The sequence below is a fragment of the Chiloscyllium plagiosum genome, chromosome 3 (genome assembly GCF_004010195.1).
Source record: "Chiloscyllium plagiosum isolate BGI_BamShark_2017 chromosome 3, ASM401019v2, whole genome shotgun sequence".
NCBI lineage: Eukaryota > Metazoa > Chordata > Chondrichthyes > Orectolobiformes > Hemiscylliidae > Chiloscyllium > Chiloscyllium plagiosum.
In genome coordinates, this window is record NC_057712.1 from 130,316,050 (window position 1) to 130,335,772 (window position 19,723).

At 42.2% G+C, this 19,723-nt stretch overlaps 1 protein-coding gene across 2 annotated transcripts in view; it reads right to left on the reverse strand.

Annotated features, from left to right (window-relative positions):
* Positions 1-19,723, reverse strand: part of mia3 (MIA SH3 domain ER export factor 3) — a 104,643-nt gene that overhangs the window by 12,011 nt on the left and 72,909 nt on the right. For both annotated transcript variants that reach the window (XM_043687327.1, XM_043687326.1), the window contains exons 19-25: positions 17,640-17,741; positions 15,268-15,328; positions 13,533-13,568; positions 10,202-10,269; positions 6,245-6,369; positions 325-465; positions 106-216 (exon numbers count right to left, since the gene is read on the reverse strand). In XM_043687327.1, the coding sequence (XP_043543262.1) occupies positions 106-216; positions 325-465; positions 6,245-6,369; positions 10,202-10,269; positions 13,533-13,568; positions 15,268-15,328; positions 17,640-17,741 (644 nt within the window). The remainder of the gene's footprint in view (positions 1-105; positions 217-324; positions 466-6,244; positions 6,370-10,201; positions 10,270-13,532; positions 13,569-15,267; positions 15,329-17,639; positions 17,742-19,723) is intronic.

Here is a 19,723-nt window from a genome sequence, read left to right on the forward strand (position 1 = left end):
TGCCATCATGAACAGACCCCTTTAATCCTAATCAGATTAATTTCTATTTTAAAAGAACAAAGAATTTTGAGAAAACTGGGACACAGTGGACTTTCATAACAGTACCTTGCCTCCTATCCCACTGGGGTGGAGGTGAACCTTGATCAGAAGATGGTCCCAACCGGTCAGAACTAATCCAATCACGAGGAGGTACAGCCCTTGGGGGAACACTCACACCTGAAAGTTGAAAATTCAAGAGAAGCTAGTAGCAAATGATACATGGTTATAGGTTTGGAAGTTCACCAAAAATCATTCCCAAGTTATTTAAATATGTTTGCTGCCTACCTCCATCACCCCGGTCCCGTGGGAAGCCACGACCTGCATTAACTGAAGGAGGCCGTACAGGGAGCTCCATCATCAATGGTGGTGAAGGTGCTCCACCACTTACAGGAGATGGCCCATAGGAACCATCATGAGAAAGCGGACCTGCAAGACACAGAGGTGGAGGGTGACAAAAGAGACTTGTGATTTGAGCATGGCATCTCTTTCTGAAGGCCAGCAGAAATCAAATATAAGACACTTTCTCGATCCAAAAATACAGGTAGTTCTTCTATAACTAGATAGTTAAAGTCTTGCGCAATCCCATATTAGAAAAATCGCACTTTAGAAACAGTGCTTAAAGTGTTGGCAATATAATCGCGTTACAGCTAATACACATTTTAAATGTTCGCACTTTAGAAATAGTGCCCCCAATTCGTCATTCACGTTACAGTGAATTTGCGTTACAAAACACATTATAGCAGAACAACCTGTGATGTCAACCCAAATTTCTCCAGCAATGTGTTCATTTCAGATTTCTAGTATCCACAGTATTTTGTGTTTGCCAGAAATTGGTTTGGTTTCATTTTATAATAGATTCTATGGCTTAACATTTTTTTTTGTAAATTTATAATTTGTTTGCATCACAACACTAGGGAAGCACTTCATTAGCATGTTTCAACTGCTCCTGATGCCCCTGTCTTCAAGTGCAAAAGTATCAGCAAAAATGCACACTAGAATGATTCTCTATAGTTCATACATATAGAAATCTGATGACTATTCTAATCTTTTCAATTTACAAAATCACAGAGCTGTTGCAGCATAGGAGGGCATCAGTGGCTGGAAGCAACTTACCTACTGCAGCTACCCTGACATCTCCTTATAAACCCACACGTTTCCTTTTGAGATAACAGTCGAACTCCCTGTTGAAAGCCTTGACTGAACCAATCTGCATCTTACTCTCAGGAAGTGCATTCCTGAACTTAAATACTCAATGCTTGAAAATGTCTTTCCTCATAACATCGATTTCTTATGCCACATAATTAATGTGTCCATTTGCTCTCAATCCTTCCATAAATGAGAACAGTTTCTCCCTATCTACACTGTCCAGTGTACTCATGACCTTAAACACCTCAGTCAAATTTCTGCTCATCCTCCTTTCTTCCAAAGAAAACAGGCTTAACCTTCAGGGGAAATGGGTTCGAGATTGAGGAGCACTCACACCAATGCTAGAAAAAGTGGCAACCAGAGCAACGCAACAGTCTACACCTGAAACATGCAACGGCTGCTAACGAGCTAACTTGTTGGTATTCTAACTAGAGAGGCAGAGCTTTTAAGCAAAGTCATGGAAACAAATGATCAAATTTGGGAAGATGTGATAAATCAAAGTATAGAGACAAGCAATACACTATTAATGCAGGAAATGATAAACAGAGAGAGACAGGAAGGGTAGACAATATGTATCTTAATGAGTAAACCAAAAAATTACTTGTGGGAGAGGTGTACAGATTCCAAATAGTAACTGTAGAGTAAGACAGAGCTTAAAGGAAGAAACAAGCTGTGGTGATAACTTTAATCTATATAGGACTGGAGTAAAGAAAGGCAGAAGTGGCTCAGACGAGGAGTGCATTAGCTGTGTTTAATTCATAGAAACCTTGTGGGATAATGTCTTCCAACAGCACATTCTGGAGCTGACCAGAAAGCAGGCTATACTTGGCCTGCTGTCGCACAATGAGATAGAATTAACTAATAACTTCAGTAAAGGCAGTGATCATGACGTGAGTGAATTTTACATTCAGTTTTAGAACTGAGTCCAAAATTAACATTTTAAACTTAAGTAATGAGGTGACATGACAGCAGAAGCTAGCTAAAATGAACTGGCAAACAAGGTTAAAGTCAGTACAGGTGCAGGGATGGGGATACTTCAGACCAATTGATCAGAATTCAGCATGATCCTATCAGGATGAAAGACAAGGATGCCAAGATTTGGGAATGCGAGATGACAATAGATATTGAAAGTTTAATCAAAAAGTAAGGGCAGTGTATTGATGGATTGATTGATAGTCGCATGCACCTAAGTATAGTGAAAAGCATTGTTTACGAACAGTACAGGCATATCAAAACAAGGGCATACAGATCATAGAGTAAAAAAACACTAGACAGAAGCATACAAGTTACATCACACAGAGGTGCGCTGGGCAATATCAGCATTATTTGAAGTTAGTGTCCACTCATCAGTCTAATAACAGCAGTGAAGAAGTTGTTCTTGAACCTGTTGGTGCGTATGCTCAAGCTTCTGTATCTTCTGTCTGACAGAAGAGGTTGTCGGAAAGCAGTGCTGGGTGCCATAGATCTTTACGATGTTGGTAGCCTTTCCATAGCAATGGGCCGTATAAATGGAATCCATGGATGGAAGGTTGATTTCCATGATGGCCTGGTTATGCACACAGCCTTCTGTAGTTTCTTACTGTCCTGGTTGAAACTTTATTGCTGGAACAGCACAGCAGGTCAGGTCATTGCCTGACCTGCTGTGCTGTTCCAGCAATAAAGTTTCAACTTTGATCTCCAGCATCTGCAGACCTCACTTTCTCCTCTTACTGTCCTGGGCAGAGTAGTTACCATACTAGGCCGTTTGAGGAATAGCAGGCATTGTTAGAACACAGAACATAGAACATAGAAGAATACAGCGCAGTACAGGCCCTTGGGCCCTCGATGTTGCGCCGATCCAAGCCCACCTAAACTAAATGATTCTAGGACTATTAGGAGGCCTGTAAAAGACTCCTAACAGGAGTGCCTTCTTGACTGTTGCATTTGTGTGTGAAGTTCAGGACAGGTCATCTGTTATCCATCACTCTGAGGAACTTGACGCTCTCCACCCCAGCTCTGGTGATGTAGATGGTGGTGTGTTCTCCTCCTTTTTTTTGAAGTGAATGATCAGTTCATTAGTTTTGCCAATGTTGAGACAGAGGTTGATCTCATTGCACCATGTCCTCAATCTCCTTTCTGTATTCTGACTCGTCGTTGTTACATATTCGTCTTACCATGGGGTCGCCGTCAGCGAACTTGCAGATGACACCCGAAATTTAGCAACACAGTCGTGGATGCACAAGTACAGTAGGGGGCTGAGGACGCATCCTTGGGGGGGCAACAGTGCTAAGGGTTATTATCAAGGAGGAGCAGTTGTCTAACTTCACTGATTGTGGTCTGTGGATCCAGTTGCAGAGGGCGGAGCAAAGACCTCAGTCTTGGCGTTTTGAGATCAGTCTGGAGGGGATAATGGTGCTGAAAATGGAGCTGTCATTGTTGAGCAGGAATCTGATGTTTCCCAGATGTTCCAAGGATGAGTGCTGCGCTAGGGAAATGGCATCCACTGTGGACCTGTTATATCAGTATCCAAATTGTAGGAGATAAAAGCAGGCTGGGAGACTTGAGGTGACGTGGGCCACGACCAGCCTCTCAAAGCACTTCATGGTTATGGAGGTCACTGGAATGATGGTGGTCTTCTTGAAGCAGGTGGGGACTTAGGCTTGTAGGAGGGAAATGTTGAAGATGTTTGTGAATACCTCTGCCAGCTGATCCACCTGGGATCTAAGTGCTTGGCCGGGGGCTCCGTCCAGGCCCGTCGTTTTTCTTGTATTGACTCACAGCAAGACCAATCTGACATCTGCAGTGGTGACTGAGGGATCAGGCATGTCCCGGGCAGATGACACCTCACTGCTGGCATTCTGCTCAAACTGAGCATAAAAAGCACTGCTTTGGAGAAGCAGATGTTGGGCTGGGGTGTACACAACACCAGGTTATAGTCCAACAGGTTTAATTGGAAGCACTAGCTTTCAAAGCCTTCATCAGGTGTGATGTACCTCTTCCTTTTACAAGGTTACTGTGCCCTTGAGTGTTTTTTTCCAGAGAGAGGGTCCAAGTAGGATGGGTTTGAACTGTTTATTGGGGCCCTTTTTGTTTAACCCCAACAGACAATGCCTCCAGCCTCAGGCTTTCATGTCTTTAAAAAAGGTATAATCAAAGGGCACAGCCAGCTCTTTGGCTGTGCAAGTCAATTCAGTTCAGTGGTTCATTGAGTCAGGGTCGCAGTTGAAACTGGAAGCTCTCTCTCCCCCCCTCCTGCCCTTCTAAGTTCGTAATTCGTAAGCGTTTTGTGTCATTTTTTAATCTTTGTGCTAAGGGAACTATTTATGGGGATTGTTGCAAATATTTTCAGAACAGCATTAGGTTGGGATAGTCTGTCGGGTTTTTAGATTGGATAAGTTATCCAGTCTTCTATTTTCTGTTTTGTGTTTCATTCCGTAATTTTTAAAATACATTGTTTCTTTAAAACCTGGCAGTCAAATTAGCTAATTCACTCCAGGAATATCCACTATACACTTACCTAAAGCAAATAGCAAAGTTACAGTCTGAGCACTTGCTTAAAAAAAACGATTTATGGGGTCAGGCCTGGTCCATAACAAGTGGTAACAACTGACCAATCAGGAAGGAGGAACTCACCTGGGACAGAGCAAACCGTTGTAATGTCTGACTTTGTCCTAGGGTCTTGACAAAAGTAGCTAATGAGATATTTGACACTTCATTTTTGCAAATTAAAAGTTTTCTAAATTTAGGGAAGATTCCACTGGAATTAGTAAATTGGTCCTTTATTCAAAACAGGAGACAAAGCAGGAAGCTACGGGCCAATTAGCTTTGAGAAAGTAAGAGGTGATATGGATCAAGAAAGACTTGTTTGAATTAGATTTCAAGAAGGCATTTGAAAAGGCGCCACCTCAAAAGTTACTGAGGAAAATAAAAGCTCATGGTGTAGGAGGTAATATATTAACATGGATTGATGAGCTAACAGAAAACAGGGATATTATAAATAGGTAACTTTGATGTTAGCAGTATGTTAACAAGTGGTGTGCCACAAGAATTGGTGTTGGGGCCTCAACCCCATTACAATGTATCTAAACAATTTGGATCAAAAGGGCCAAAGGTATCGTTGTTAAATGTGCCTGACACCATAGATAGAAGAACAAGTTATAAATAGGATATAAGGAGACCACAAAGAAATACAGGTATTTCCACTTTGAGCATTCACTTTACACAATTTCGCTTTTACAAAAGACCTACATTAGTACCTGTTTTCAGGAATCCGAAGAGGATTTTCGCTTTTACGAGAAATGGTGATACTTTTTCCCATTTAAATCATGCATTTTCACTTTATGCCATTTTTGGCTTAAGAAAGGTTCCCTAGGAACGCTCTACTTTCGGATAGCAGGGGTTACCTGTATAGGTTAGTTAATCAGCAAAAATCTGGCAAATACTGTAGCAAAATGTAAAATTATCCATTTTGGCAAGAAGTATAAAAAAGCATATTATCGAAATTTGAGGGGTTGCAGAGCTCTGATGCAGAGGGATCTGAGTGTCGTAGTGCACATATTGTAAAACACTTCATATGCAGGTATAAGAAATAATTAGGAAAACTAATAGAATGCTGTTGTTTATTGTGAGAGGGATTGAACATCAACATATGGAGGGCACACTTCTGTTATTTATGGCGTTGGGTGGTATCACAGCTGAAATATGATTCATAGAATTGATCTCCTTATTTAAAAATGGATATAAATTTATTGGAAGCAGTTCTCAGCAGACTGATACTTGGAAGGTACTGCATGCAGTCACCCTTCTATGAAAAATTCTAAGTAGTTTTAGTTATTTGAGTTTTCTTTGAATTATGATGGAAATACTTTGGGACCTACAGATTTATGTCATGATTAACACATTTTCTTAAAACATCTTTGTGGCATGATGAACACATTGATCCAAACCTTTCAGGGAATTTAACAGAAACAACCTTTGCCAAGTATATCAAACAAGGAAATTCAGAGAACTGAATGATGAACTGGTCTAAAGTAACCTTAATATCCCAGAACTGCTCAAGAGTAGACACACAACTCCTTACCTCTGCGCCCTGTCCCAAGGGGTGGGGGTGCTCCTGGGGGCCCGTGAATATCAGGTCTACCTGGCATTGGCTTAATTATCGAAGGTCTTTGGACCTGGGAAAGTTTCTGGTTCAATTCAATCATCCTGAAATGGTAAAATGCAAGCAATTTATTCTGTTATAAATACTTGATTTTTGTATAGATCATTCAAGCCCCTGTATCCATGAGTGATGAGATAAGCATATATCTTATTTATACTTCAATTTCATGTACCTACCTTTCATAAAATATTATATCCACTGAATCACAACCTACACAGCTATATTCCAGCACACTGACTTCTGGAACAGTAATTCCATATTTCCAATACTCCTTTGCTCGACAGAAAGAAAAATGGTATGTTGTTGTTTATTGTAAAGTGGACAAAATTTTAAAAAGGGATATTTTGCCCAAGTGGTATCAGGCATTGGTGCAAGTACATTTACAGTTGTGCAAAATTTTGATTTTAAAAAAGGATGTAATTGCATTAGAATCAGTGAAGATTTACTTGAATGATTCCTACATCAAAATAGGTGGTGTAGTGGATTGTGAAGATCATCTCAGAGTACAACAGGACCATGATCAAATGGACCAATGAGCCAGAGTGGCAGATGGGAGTTTAATAAGGGGCAAGAGTCTCAGGGCTTTCCACTTCTTCCTGGAAAGTAGGCCTGAACCATCTCCACCCATCACATTCCTCCTCTGCCTGGCCAAACTCATCCTCAGTTTGAGCAACCTCTCCTTCAATTCCTCTCAATGTTTTCAGATCATAGACACTGCTTCCCTCTCTCATTCTGGAAATGGAAAGGCTTGTCAATTTTCGTTTCCAATTTTCATCATGTACTCATCTTCAACTGGTCCATCTCCTCCCTTCCCTTCAGTAACATTGGTTTCCATTTCAGAGGATATACACCCATATACACCAGAAACACACTGACTCCCAGTTACCTGAACAACAGGTTCTCAAACACTGCTTCCTGTAAGAGCTACACTCCATTCTCCCAGTTGCTCCACTTCCATCACATCTGGATTTCCGCAGGCCTCAGAAAGATCCACCTTTATCCTCAGCTGAGGATTCCACCATTGTTAACAGAGCCTTTAGCTGTATCTGACCCATTTTCTGCACTTCTGCCCTCCCACAGCTGTGACAGGTTCCCCCAGGCCTCACTTTCCACCCCAACAGTATCTGCACCCAAGGGATCATGAGACTTCATTTCTGCCACCTCCAGTGGGATGTCACCACCAGATGTATGTTCCCTTCCTCTCCATTCTCAGCATACCACAGGGATCATTCCTCCAGGACAAGCTGGTCCACTCCACCTCCATTGCTCACACTTACCCACGCAGTTGCAGGTGCAACATTTGCTCTTTTGCTTCCTCCCTCCTCACTATCTAGACATACCTTCCTGGTGAAGCAGTGACTTACCTGAACTTCAATCAATCAATCTACAGCACAGTGGCTCAGTGGTTAGCACTGCTGACTCTCAGCGTCAGGGACTGGGTTTGATTCCAGCCTCAGGCGACCGTGTGTGGAGTTTGCACATTCTCCCCGTGTCTGCGTGGGCTTCCTATGGGTGCTCCGGTTTCCTCCCACAGTCCAAAGATGTGCAGGTTAGGTGAATTGGCCATGCTAAATTGCCCACAGTGTTCTGGGATATGTAGGTTAGGTGCATTAGTCAGGAGTAAATGTAGAGTAATAGGGTAGGGGAATGGATCTGGGAGGGTTACTCTTTGGAGGGCTGGTGTGGACTTGCTGGGCCAAATGACCTGTTTCCACACTGTAGAGATTCTATTAGAAAAAAATCTAGTCCACAGTATTCCCTGCTCACAACCTAGTCTCCTCTACATTGGGGAGACAAAATGCAGACTGGTTGACCACTTTACAGAACACCTACATTCTGTCCATAAAAATTACTGAATTTTCAGTTGCCTGCCACTTCAATACAGCTTTGTGATCCCGGGCCAACATTTGTGTCTCAGGCTTGCTGCAGTGCTCCAGAGAGACTCAGCATAAACTGGAAGACCAGCATCTCATCTTCCACTTGAGCCTTCAGGACTCAATTTGGAGTTCAACAATTTTCGGGCTTGAACACTTCCTTCCATGCCCTTCACCCACCCAACAACCCATGAACTGTCATCACATGGGCTGCTTTCAGGACAACCAGCCCATTTTCACCAACTCATTGTCCCCATTATCAGCTTTTCTCCTTCGTGGCTTACTATCAGCCAGCCTTTTGTCCACCTATCTTTCTCTCTCCGGGCTTGATCTCCATCTATTCACTCACTCCCCTACCCTCTGCCCCAATTTTCATTTCTCTTTCAGATCTTCAGCATCCACAGTTCTTTGTTTCATTCAACAGATTATTGACTGACAAGGAACTCAAAGAGAAAATCAAGAGTTAACAGGAAAAGAGAGGCCATAATCAGACAACCCATGATCTTATCAAGCGGCATAGTAACTTAAGGTGCCAAGTAGCCTACTCCTGGTCCTATTTTGTATATTCATATGATATCCTCTATCCTGATTTCACTCCTGAATCAGTTAGCTGTTATGTACAAAATGTGGCCTTGTTCCCATCTCTCGAAGGAAATTCTTCCTATAATTGTTGTACTGAATCCCTCGATTATTTTAAATAGCTTGGTTAAAGTACCAACCATCTAGGTTTAAGGGCAAGTAACCATAGAATCCCTACAGTGTAGAAACAGGCCATTAGGCCCAAAAAGTCCACACCGACCCTCTTCAGAGGGTCGGTGTGGACTCTGAAGACCAAGGCCCATTCCCCAACATTCCCCCTGACTAGTGCACTAACCTACACATCCCTGAACACTATTAGCAATTTTAGCATGGCCAATTCACCTAAACTGCACATCTTTGGACTGCAAGAGGAAACCAGAGCACCCAGAGGAAATCCATGCAGACATGGGGAGAATGTGCAAACTCCACACAGACAGTTGCCCATGGCTGAAATCAAACCTGGGTACCTGGCGCTGTGAGGCAGCAGTGATAACCACTGAGCCACCGTGCTGCCCCCAAATGCTTGGGGGTCCTCCCCGTTGGGAATTGAACCCAAGTCTCTCAGTGACAGGTGGGGATACTAACCACCATACTACCAAAGACAGTACAATTTAAACCTGTAAGCCTCAGTGTCACACTTGTAAATCTATGCTACGGCCATCCACATGCACAGACCTTTCCAAAAGTATTACAGTCTAAACTGAACGTAGGATTTCAGATGTAGTCCGACAAAGGTGCTGTACATTGTTGCTTCACTTTTCACAGCTTAAAATCACTTGCACAATTTTAAATTCAAACATTTTTGACATAAAAGCTAGTATCCATTAAGCCTTGAACCTATGTTCTGCATCTTATTAATTTTTGTTGATGGCAGCCAGATTTCTGTTTCTGCAGGTCCAAATCTCTCACCACTAGTAAAATATTCTCAGTCATCCTTCTCAGATCTGAGGTGGATGACCTCAGTTTTACAATCTCACACAGTGAACTCTATCCATCATAGTTTTGCCCTTTTATGAATCAGTGACCCTTTGTAACTTCCTGTTCACATCTACACAACTTACTTCGCTTTCTGAAAACCTGTTTGCACAACAATCTACTGCTTCACTCCACTTGTTGATAAATACGACAAAACAGAGAACTCAAGACAGAAACCTGAGGAAAACAGGCTTCCAGTCACACATTCTGATTATCCTTAGTCTTAGCTTCCTGTTGCTCAAACAATTACCAAGTTCACAAAATTCCCACACATTTTGTTAGCAATCTCTTGTATGTAACATTAAACATTCTTGGAGGTCCACATGGACAACATCTATAGACACTTCCATATTCATTATCTTAGCAAACTCAAAACATACCCATGCTGCACAGATCCATCTGAGATGTAAATGAAGCATTGCACGCAATTACAAAAAATATTACTTACTTTTGCCTCAAATTTGCAGTCTCCCGCTTTTCTTCAGTGAGCGTTCTTTCAGCTGAACGTGCACTTAGCTGATAAAAATTAGAATTTTTTTTTAAATGCCATCAGTTTTTCAGCTTTTCCAACAGTAAATTATTCCAACATTTTAATGAAAACTGTCCATGTAAATTTTTAATGCTTCATGTGCAGCCTAAGGACTGAGGCACTAAGATGCAGATTAACTTGCATATTCTGATATAATATAGTTTCTACTAAATGACAAATATTAAACCATTTGTGATAAAAGTTGTATAATTTATAAATATTGCTTGACAGTACAGAACTTAAATATTGTTAAAATATAGTTGAAGCTTGTCAGCTTGCACACAGACAGATTTCAAAAAAGGGACACGATTTTATTTAGCGTGAGAAGATGTTGGTTGTGTGGCTGGACAATGCAACAAAAACCCTGAACTGGCAATCTTAATTCTCAGATTGGTCAGGGTGTTGCCTATGGCAAAGGGTTTTCTTTAAAAATAAAGGAAGTCAGGGAGTGTTTCCAAAACAGTGACTAAATCCAGCATTTCAACAGAAAGCAGGTAACTGCAGACCCATGTGGTATTAATCAAATGTTTTAGTTTAATTGACTTGCACATGTGGTGTCATTGGCTGGTCAGCATTTATTGATGTTGCCTTCTTGAACCATTGCAGTCCATGTGCTGTAAGTAGATCCACAATGCCCTAAGGGAAAGAATTCCAGAATTTTGATCCAGAGACAGTGAGGAAACAGTGAAATAGTTCCAATTCAAGATGGTGAATGGTTGGAGGGGAATTTGCATGTAGTTATGTTCCTATGTATCTGCTGCCCTTGGGCTCTAGTTGGAAGTAATAGTCGGTTTGGAAGTGTTGTCTGAGGACCTTAGGTGAATCCGGTAGATAGTGTACACTGCTGCAACTTCCAGTTAAGATGGCGGCAGGATGAGAGGATGTAGCCAAAGCTCCTCTGCTAACCAGCTCCTTTACTTTTCTTTTTCTTTCCCCCTTCTTGCTGCAGTATTTCTTTCCCCCAACGCCCAAATGTTTAACGTCTTAAAATACCCTTAGCTGGAGGGAATGGAGATCGGAGTCTGAGACCAGCCTGCCAGAGAGACAGTCAGTGGCATGAGCAGGAGCAGAAAGTGCATGGGCCAGGTCCCAGAAGAGAGTCATGGCCAGAGCCCGGAGTGGGAGCAGAGTGAGAGCCAGCCAAGTCCCAGGAGTGAGTCGCGGCCAGAGCCCGCATGTGGAAGCAGAACAGAGGCTGAGTCCCGGAAGCAAGTCACAGCCGGAACAGCACCAGCGTGCATGCAGTCTGAGCTGGGAGCTGAGTCATGGACGGAGCCAGAGTGGGAGCAGAGTGAGCCTTGGCCACTCTGTTGTACGGGTCCTGGACAGATGCCAGTATGTGGAGGCCGTGAGGCCTCTTATTCTGAAGCTTGGTGGGCTCGTACTCCGTGAAAAAGGATTATAACTTAAGGTACTTTAAAGATACTTTTTATTCTCATTCTGGACTTTTTAAAGGCTGTATTCCCATGCTAGTCTACTTCTTTTTGCTATTACAATTCTGTAACAAAGTATCAATACCTATGTATCCTGTACCTAAGATGGTGCAGAGAGGTGACATTACAAACTTATCATGTGACAACAAAGGCTACTATATTCTACTCTGAGCACTGATGTCGTAAGGAGTGGATACTTCTGGATGTGGTGCCAATCAAGCGGACTGCTATGTCTTTGTTGGTGTCAAGCTTCTTGAGTGTTGTTGGGGCTGCATGCATCCAGGCAAATTGGAAATATTCCATCACGCTCCTGACTTGTGCCTTGTAGATAGACAGGCTTTGGGGAGTCAGGCGGTGAACTACTCACCATAGTATTCCTAGCCTCTGAACCGGTCTTGTGCCACTGTGTTTATGTGACAAGTCCAGATGAGCTTCTGGATAATGGCACCCCAAGGTCGTCGATAGTGGGGAATTCAGTGATGGCAACACCAATGGATGCCGAGGGGCAGTGGTTAGGTTGTTTCTTACTGGAGATTGTCATTGCTTTGTATTTGTGTAGTGTGAATGTTATATGCCACTTGTCATCTCAAGCCTTGACACTGTCCAGATCTTGTTGCATTTCAAATATGGACTCTTCAGTGAGGAATCACAAATGGTGCTGAGCAGTGTGCAGTCATTAGCAAGCATCCCCACTTCTGACCTTAGGATGGAGAGAAACTTGTTGATGAAGTACCTGAATATGGTTGCGCTGAATGTGGAAACTCCCTCAGAGATGTCGAGAGTTAAGGTCACTGTCCTCCAACAACCATAACCATCTTCCTATGTGCTGTGACTCTAACAAATATCCATTGATTCCAGTTTTGCTAGGTCTCCTTTATGCCACCCGCCATTGAATGCAGCCTTAATGTTGATGGTCATCACTCTCACTTCTTTGTCCATGTGTGAACCAAGGCTGTAATGCAGTCAAGAGCTGAGTGGCCCTTTTGTGAATGCTTCAGCCTTACGTTTTGCACTGATGTGTTGGGATCTTCCATCATTGAGAATGGGGACATTTGTGGAGCCTCCTCGTCCAACGAGTTTAATTGCCCACCATCTTTCACAACTGGGTGTGACAGGGTTGCTGAGCTTAGATATGATCTGTTCGTTATGGGATCGCTTGGCTTTATCATTTGATGCTTATGCTGTTGGGCATGCAACTACTCCTGCTTGGTAGCTTCACCAGCTTGACAACTCATTTTTAGGTATGCCTGGTGCTGCTCTTTGCATGCCCTCCTGCACTCTCTGGGTCAAGAGATTTAATCAAGTTTTCATAAAGTAGGCAAATTAAATGGTCTATTGCAAGTAAGGAGACATTCAGAGAAATTCATTTCCACAGATGATTACTGGAACATGAAATTCTTCACAGCAAGTACTTATTTTAAATATGTAATATTTCACCCAAGAAAACACAACTGTAGGATTCAAATATTCTCATGGAGTAGGCCAGATGGTCTCCTTCTGAACTCTAAATGAGAAATAATGCACAGGCATGGTCATTAATAAAGGAAGAAATAAAAGGGGGCTAGGGAGCAGTGACAGGGCTGTCTGGATAAATTTCAGTGGAGTCAAGAGGAGGACATATTCTGATAATATCACTCAAATGCACTGCAATTTTAGACAGGAGCTAAATACTATCCAAGCAGAACAGCATCTCTCTAACCAAGCAGCTATTACAGATTAATCCTTTCTTGAAAAAAAAATATAACCGAGAGTTATTGGTTCAATCTATATACAATGGTTCTGACTTGGGGGTAACAAATTCAAATATCCGCACTCACCCAGTTTTCATGAGCCTTCTTCTCATGTGCAGCAATCTGGAAAATAAATTTTTGAAGTATTTACACAAAAACACAGCAACAGTAAAATGTTAATCTGAAATGAAAGCATCCATATGGAATTCACCATAGATAATTACATTAAAAGAGAGAAAAACACAAAAGCAGCGTTTTTTTTTCCACACAGAAGTGATTGAACTGCAATCCATCTTCACTATGCGTTCAGAAATATCACTGTAATAGCAAAGGGCACTAGCTAGAGCCATAAAACATATGGAAAGAAAGCCACAAACACTGTTCAGTCGTTCCTAAAGGATCCAACTTCTTGCAGCACAATTATGTAACTTCAAAAGAAGGCAAAAATAATAAGATGAGAACAAGAGCCATGAGAGTTTCAGGAAAATCTTTGGGAAATTTGTTCTCAAATTAACATTCTTCCCAATTACCTCAGAAAACTCAAACATTTGTTAATACTATTGGCCTTTCTTGAATGCATGTTTATTTTTAAGGCTATTATCTATGTTACATATGTGACAACTAGAAGCTTGCTAACTGATCCATTGTTACAGGTTGAGTGAAAAAGAAAAAGTTGAAACTTTATTGCTGGAACAGCACAGCAGGTCAGGCAGCATCCAGGGAACAGGAGATTCGACGTTTCGGGCACAGGCCCTTCTTCAGGAATGGCCTGTGCCCGAAACGTCGAATCTCCTGTTCCCTGGATGCTGCCTGACCTGCTGTGCTGTTCCAGCAATAAAGTTTCAACTTTGATCTCCAGCATCTGCAGACCTCACTTTCTCCCTGAAAAAGAAAAAAAACTGGGAAAGTTGTTCAATGGCCCCAGTCCAGAAGGTTCACTGAGATGACCATTTTGCTTGCCAGGTTTTTCTGTAGTTCAAGCTCTTCTCAGCATTTTAGCTGTGGACAGAGACTGGATAGGCTCAGGCTATTTCTTAAGAGCAGGTAAGGCTGAGGGGGACCTGTTGAGGTGTATAAGATTATGAAGGGTATGGACAGTTGGATAGCAAGCAGTTGTTTCCCTTGGTTCAAGAGGAAATAATGAGAGGATTTGAGGAAAAGCATTTTCAGCTAGGTGATGGTGACAATCTGGAATGCACTGCCTGGGAGGGTAGTACAGGCAGAAAATCTCACAATCTTTAAAAAAAGATGCGGATGAGCAGTTGAAAGTGTCAGAACATTTAAGGCTATGGGCCAAAGACTGGAAATTGGGATTAGATAGATCTTTGCAGACTCGACGAGCCAAAGGGCCTCTTCTGTGCTGTACAACTCCAAGCTTCTTCTCCAAGCTCTTTTCACTTCTTCACAAAAGGCAAAATCCACTGATACATTCATGCAAAGTTTCTTAGCTACTATTTAAAGGCCACAGCTTCCAGCAACTGGTGAGGTGAAAGTAGGCTTTAGACATTTTACTGAAAAGGTTAACCTTTCAAGCAGTCTGAACAGCCATAATTTGTTCACTTACACAGGGGCCAGTTCGTTGCCAGACTGATGGTCTGTCATCCACCATTGGTCACAACTCTACAAACTAATCAGCAACCCACTGCCAGCTGTATCGCACTTTGCACACTCCGTCTTTTGCCAGTCTAAGCACAAACTGCTTCCCCCACTGCTTGAACATAGCAGGTTAAATGATATCTACTTCTACCCCAATCCATGACATCTTAAGACTGAACAATAATCACTCAATATTACAGAACCACCAGGACAATCTTCCCATTACCTGATTTTTGAAAGATCTCTCAGTCTTATGCAGCTCTTCTTCCATCTCCTGAATTCTTTGTCTAATAATTCAAAACGAAAGATCATTAGCAAAGCTAAATGAATTTCTTCAGTTTAAGCAAGCATCATAGCTGGGAAGGTACATAGGCAAAAAATGGTTCCAGGCATAGTATAGCAGCATGAAAAGCTTTAAGGTATAGAGAGGACAGTAATTTCTAAAACTTGATGAAAGTTTCACAAATTGAACATCAAAGAAAGCAAGATCATTATCGCTAGGACATGGCTTCAGTAAACTTCAATAGTTCTAATATTGGGTGCGAATGAACAAAATCCATTAGGCTCAGAGGCAGAAGCAACACAGTGGAACAGCAACTTTAGATAGCATCTTTAATGCTGTGAGATGAACCAAGATGCTTCAGAGGGTTGTAAACAAACAAGATTTGATGCTGAGCAAAGCTAAGGAGATATTTGGGAAGATGACTAAAAGCTTAGTCAAAGATACAGGTTTAAGAAGTTGTAAAGGATGCTTAGAGAGGGATTGAGTGTGTTTTGGGCATGGCAGTTGGAGGCATGTCAAATTATGGTCACATTGAAATCAGAAAATAAAAACCCAGAATTAGAAGCGCAGAGAGTAAAAGCTGAGGAAGTTTTGATCAGGTTAGATTAGATTACTTACAGTGTGGAAACAGGCCCTTTGGCCCAAGAAATCCACACCAACCCACCGAAGTGCAATCCACTCAGACCCATTCCCCGACACCTAACACTACGGGCAATTTAGCATGGCCAATTCACCCAACCTGCACATTTTTGGACTGTGGGAGGAAACCGGAGCACCCGGAGGAAACCCACACAGACATTAGGAGAATGTGCAAACTCCACACAGACAGTTGCCTGAGGTGGGAATTGAAGTCGGGTCCCTGGCGCTGAGAGGCAGCAGTGCTAACCACTGTGCCACCGTGTCACCCAAGTTATAAAGAGGGATCAAGGAAGCTTATAGAAAAGTTTGTCAAAAAGAATTTAAAATAAAAATAATTTAAAAATAGAACCATTGCTTAATCAGGAGGCAATCTAAGTCAAGGTGAATAAGACTTGATGAGAGTGAAGTTTCAGATGACTTCACATTTACAGAGGTTGAAAGGCAGGCCAGGACTGATAACGTGCAATGGTGTGAAATTATGACAGGCTAGAAAAACTTGGGACTGTGTTCTTGAAAACAGATGACACAGTGGAGCCAAGATATGCAGGGAAGGTGAATATAACACTCTACACTGCAATCTGAACCAAGAGTAGCACCACAATTCAAACTGATGAAAGGGAGAGGGTCTTTTCCCCTTACACATGGAGTGATCCACAAGTGAAACATGTTTCCAGCTTGATTCAGGAAACAAAAAGACAATGGAATCATGTAATAGACAAGGTCAATAGTCTCATATTGGGTAAGGAAACAAAGGGAGCAGATGGATGATACCTGGACAGATGAAATAGCTAAAATCAAATGGCTTCCCTCATCAGCTTTTCCTCATCAACTCTAACTCCCCTTTTATCATGTCAAAATTGTAACTAGGATTAGGTGAAATGTGTTAGATTTGACATCTATTGAACTGGGTATCAAACTTCACTCCAAATTTCATTGTTAAAAAGAAAGCATTAATGTCAAATATCAAGACAATTATCTTTGCATACAATTTGAAATCACAGTTGCAGAGTGACTGCTTTTGACTACAAAGCACTGCAGTGTAGAATAATACGACATGTGATGTAGCCAAGAAGCTCTCAAATCTCAGATCCTAATCTCAGCTCTAAACAAACAATGCTGTTTCCTAATGCGAAAGCACAAAAGGGATAATCCAATTCAAACTAATGGCAACAAAATATTTTAATGTGCACCAAAACTGGCATTACATCATGTCTAGTTAAAATAGAGTGGATACCATTACTACTAAAAACGCTGTTAATAAACACTTGCACTAAAACTACTGAGCAGTCTCCGGTGCCTTTTAACCATAAATCAGAAGTTTAGAGTTCATGCTCATTCCAGACACTTGGACATATTTCAATGGCCTCTTTCAGGTAAGACCCGGGGCCTCACATACTTTCCCAGATTGGTGCAAAACAGCCATAGCAAGTAGCCAGGGTCTTCCCAATTTTCACCCCTCAGCTAATTTCACTAAAGCAGTGTAACTGGTCATTTACTTCACTGCTGTTAATGAGAGCTGGTTCTGCTTAATTAGCTGTTGTATTTCTCGCATAAAAGTAACTACAGTTCAAGTAGTTCTTAATTGGCTACAAGCATTTTGAGATAATTCATGGTTGTGATTTATGAGATTACTATGGGGCATCCCACCGTGAGATGCAAATAATATAACTACTGACTTGTACATCTTCACTTCCTCCACAGCCTGGAGTGCTTTTTCATCAGCTGCAGATAGTTTCAGTTCCTTCTCTTGACGCTGACACTCTTCTTGAGTCAACCTCCTATAAAGGGTAGAAATAGTAAACAGGTTATACTCTGGTATAAAAAGGACACAAAGCCACCAACGATCACAACGGTTTTCAAAAACAGAATCGGCACCAATATCCTGCAGGAATGAAATCTGCCATCCTCACCTGGAATGGTCTACATGTGATCCTAGGCCTACAGCAAATGAGGGTAACTCTTAACTGCCCTCTGAAATGGCCTAGCAAGCCACTCAGTTCATCAATCACTATGAAATCTCAATAAATTGAGAAAGACCTCACCTAGCACTGACTTAAACATTGGTAAAGACAATGGCAGAAACAGCATTGTTGACTCCGCAACTTCCTTCTGACTAACATCTAAGGGCCAGTGCCAAAATTGGGAGAGCTCTCTCTCAGACTAATCAAGCAAAGCCTGACTTAACCTTACCCACAGAATAACCCCAGACACCACCATCACTAGACACTTGCTGTTTCACCAGCAGGACAGACCCAGCAGAGGTATTGCACAGGAATCCTAAACAGGAACTCTGGACCTGAAGTCGTTTCATGTCTTCAGATTAAATATTGGCAAGGAAACACCTGATTGCCAAATATCGTCCTCCCTTCATCCTTCTCCCTCCATGTTGAACAACACTCGAAGGAAGCACGAAGGTTGGCAAGGGAGTAATAGATAGCAACATTGAAAGTTGCCCAGGTATGTCCTGTACACAATAAGCAGGACAAATCCAACCTGGTCAATTACCACCCCATCAGTCGGCTCTCGATTAGCAGTAAAGTGATGGAAGGTGTCATCAACAGTGGTATCATTGAGCACCTCCTCATTAATGCCCAGTTTGGATTCTCCCAACACCACTCAGCTCCTGATCTCCTTACAGCTTTCATTCAAATTTGAACAAAAAAGTTGACTTCCATCACAGGTTTGGAAAGTTCTGTCTAAGGATCTTTGGTGCATTTCTGCAGTACATCTTGTGGATAGTACACACTGTTGCTACGAGATTACTAGATTACCTGCAGTGTGGAAACAGGCCCTTCGGCCCAACAAGTCCACACTGACCTCCAAAGAGAAACTCATCCCCCTATATTTACCCATGACTAACTCACCAAACGCTATGGGTAATTTAGCATGGCCAATTCACCTAATCTGCACATCTTTGGACTGTGGAAGGAAACCAGAGCACCTGGAGGAAACCCACGCGGACACGGGGAGAATGTGCAAACTTCACACAGACAGTTGCCCAAGGCGGGAATTGAACCTGGGTTCCTGGCACTATGAGGCAACAATGCTAGCCACTGAACCACCATGCCGCCCCAACTGAGCATCAGTAGTGGAGGGAGTGGATGTGATGCTAATCAAGTAGGCAACTTTTTAACAGATGGTCGAAGGGTGTGGTGCTGGAAAAGCACAGCGGTCAGACAGCATCTGAGGTGCAAGTGAACTGACATTTCAAGCGCAAGCCCTTCATCAGGAAAGATGAAGGGCCTATGCTCAAAACAAATTCTCCTGCACCTCAGATGCTACCTGACTGGCTGTGCTTTTCCAGCACCACACTGACTCTTCCAGCATCTGTAGTCCTCACTTTGTCCTTGTCATGGATGGTGTCAAGCTTTTGAATTTTGCTGGAGCTGCACTGATCGAGACAGTTGGGTGTAATCTATCACACTCAAACTTGTGACTTGTAGATAGTGGGAAGTCAGGTGGTGAATTAGTTGCTGCAGTATTTCTAGTCTCTGGCCTGCTCTCTTGGCCACTATTTATGTGAGAAGTTCAGTTGAGTTTCTGGTCAATGATAACCCCCAAAGATGTTGATATTGAGTGGTGGTAACACCACTGAATGTCACTGGGGAATGGTTAGATTGTCTCTTTATTGGAGATGATCACTGCTTGGCATGTGTGGCGAGAATGTTACTTGCCACTTGTCAACCCAAGCCTGGACGTTGGCCAGATCTTGTCTTTGAACACTGACTGGTTCAATATTCAAGGAGTTACGAATGGTGCT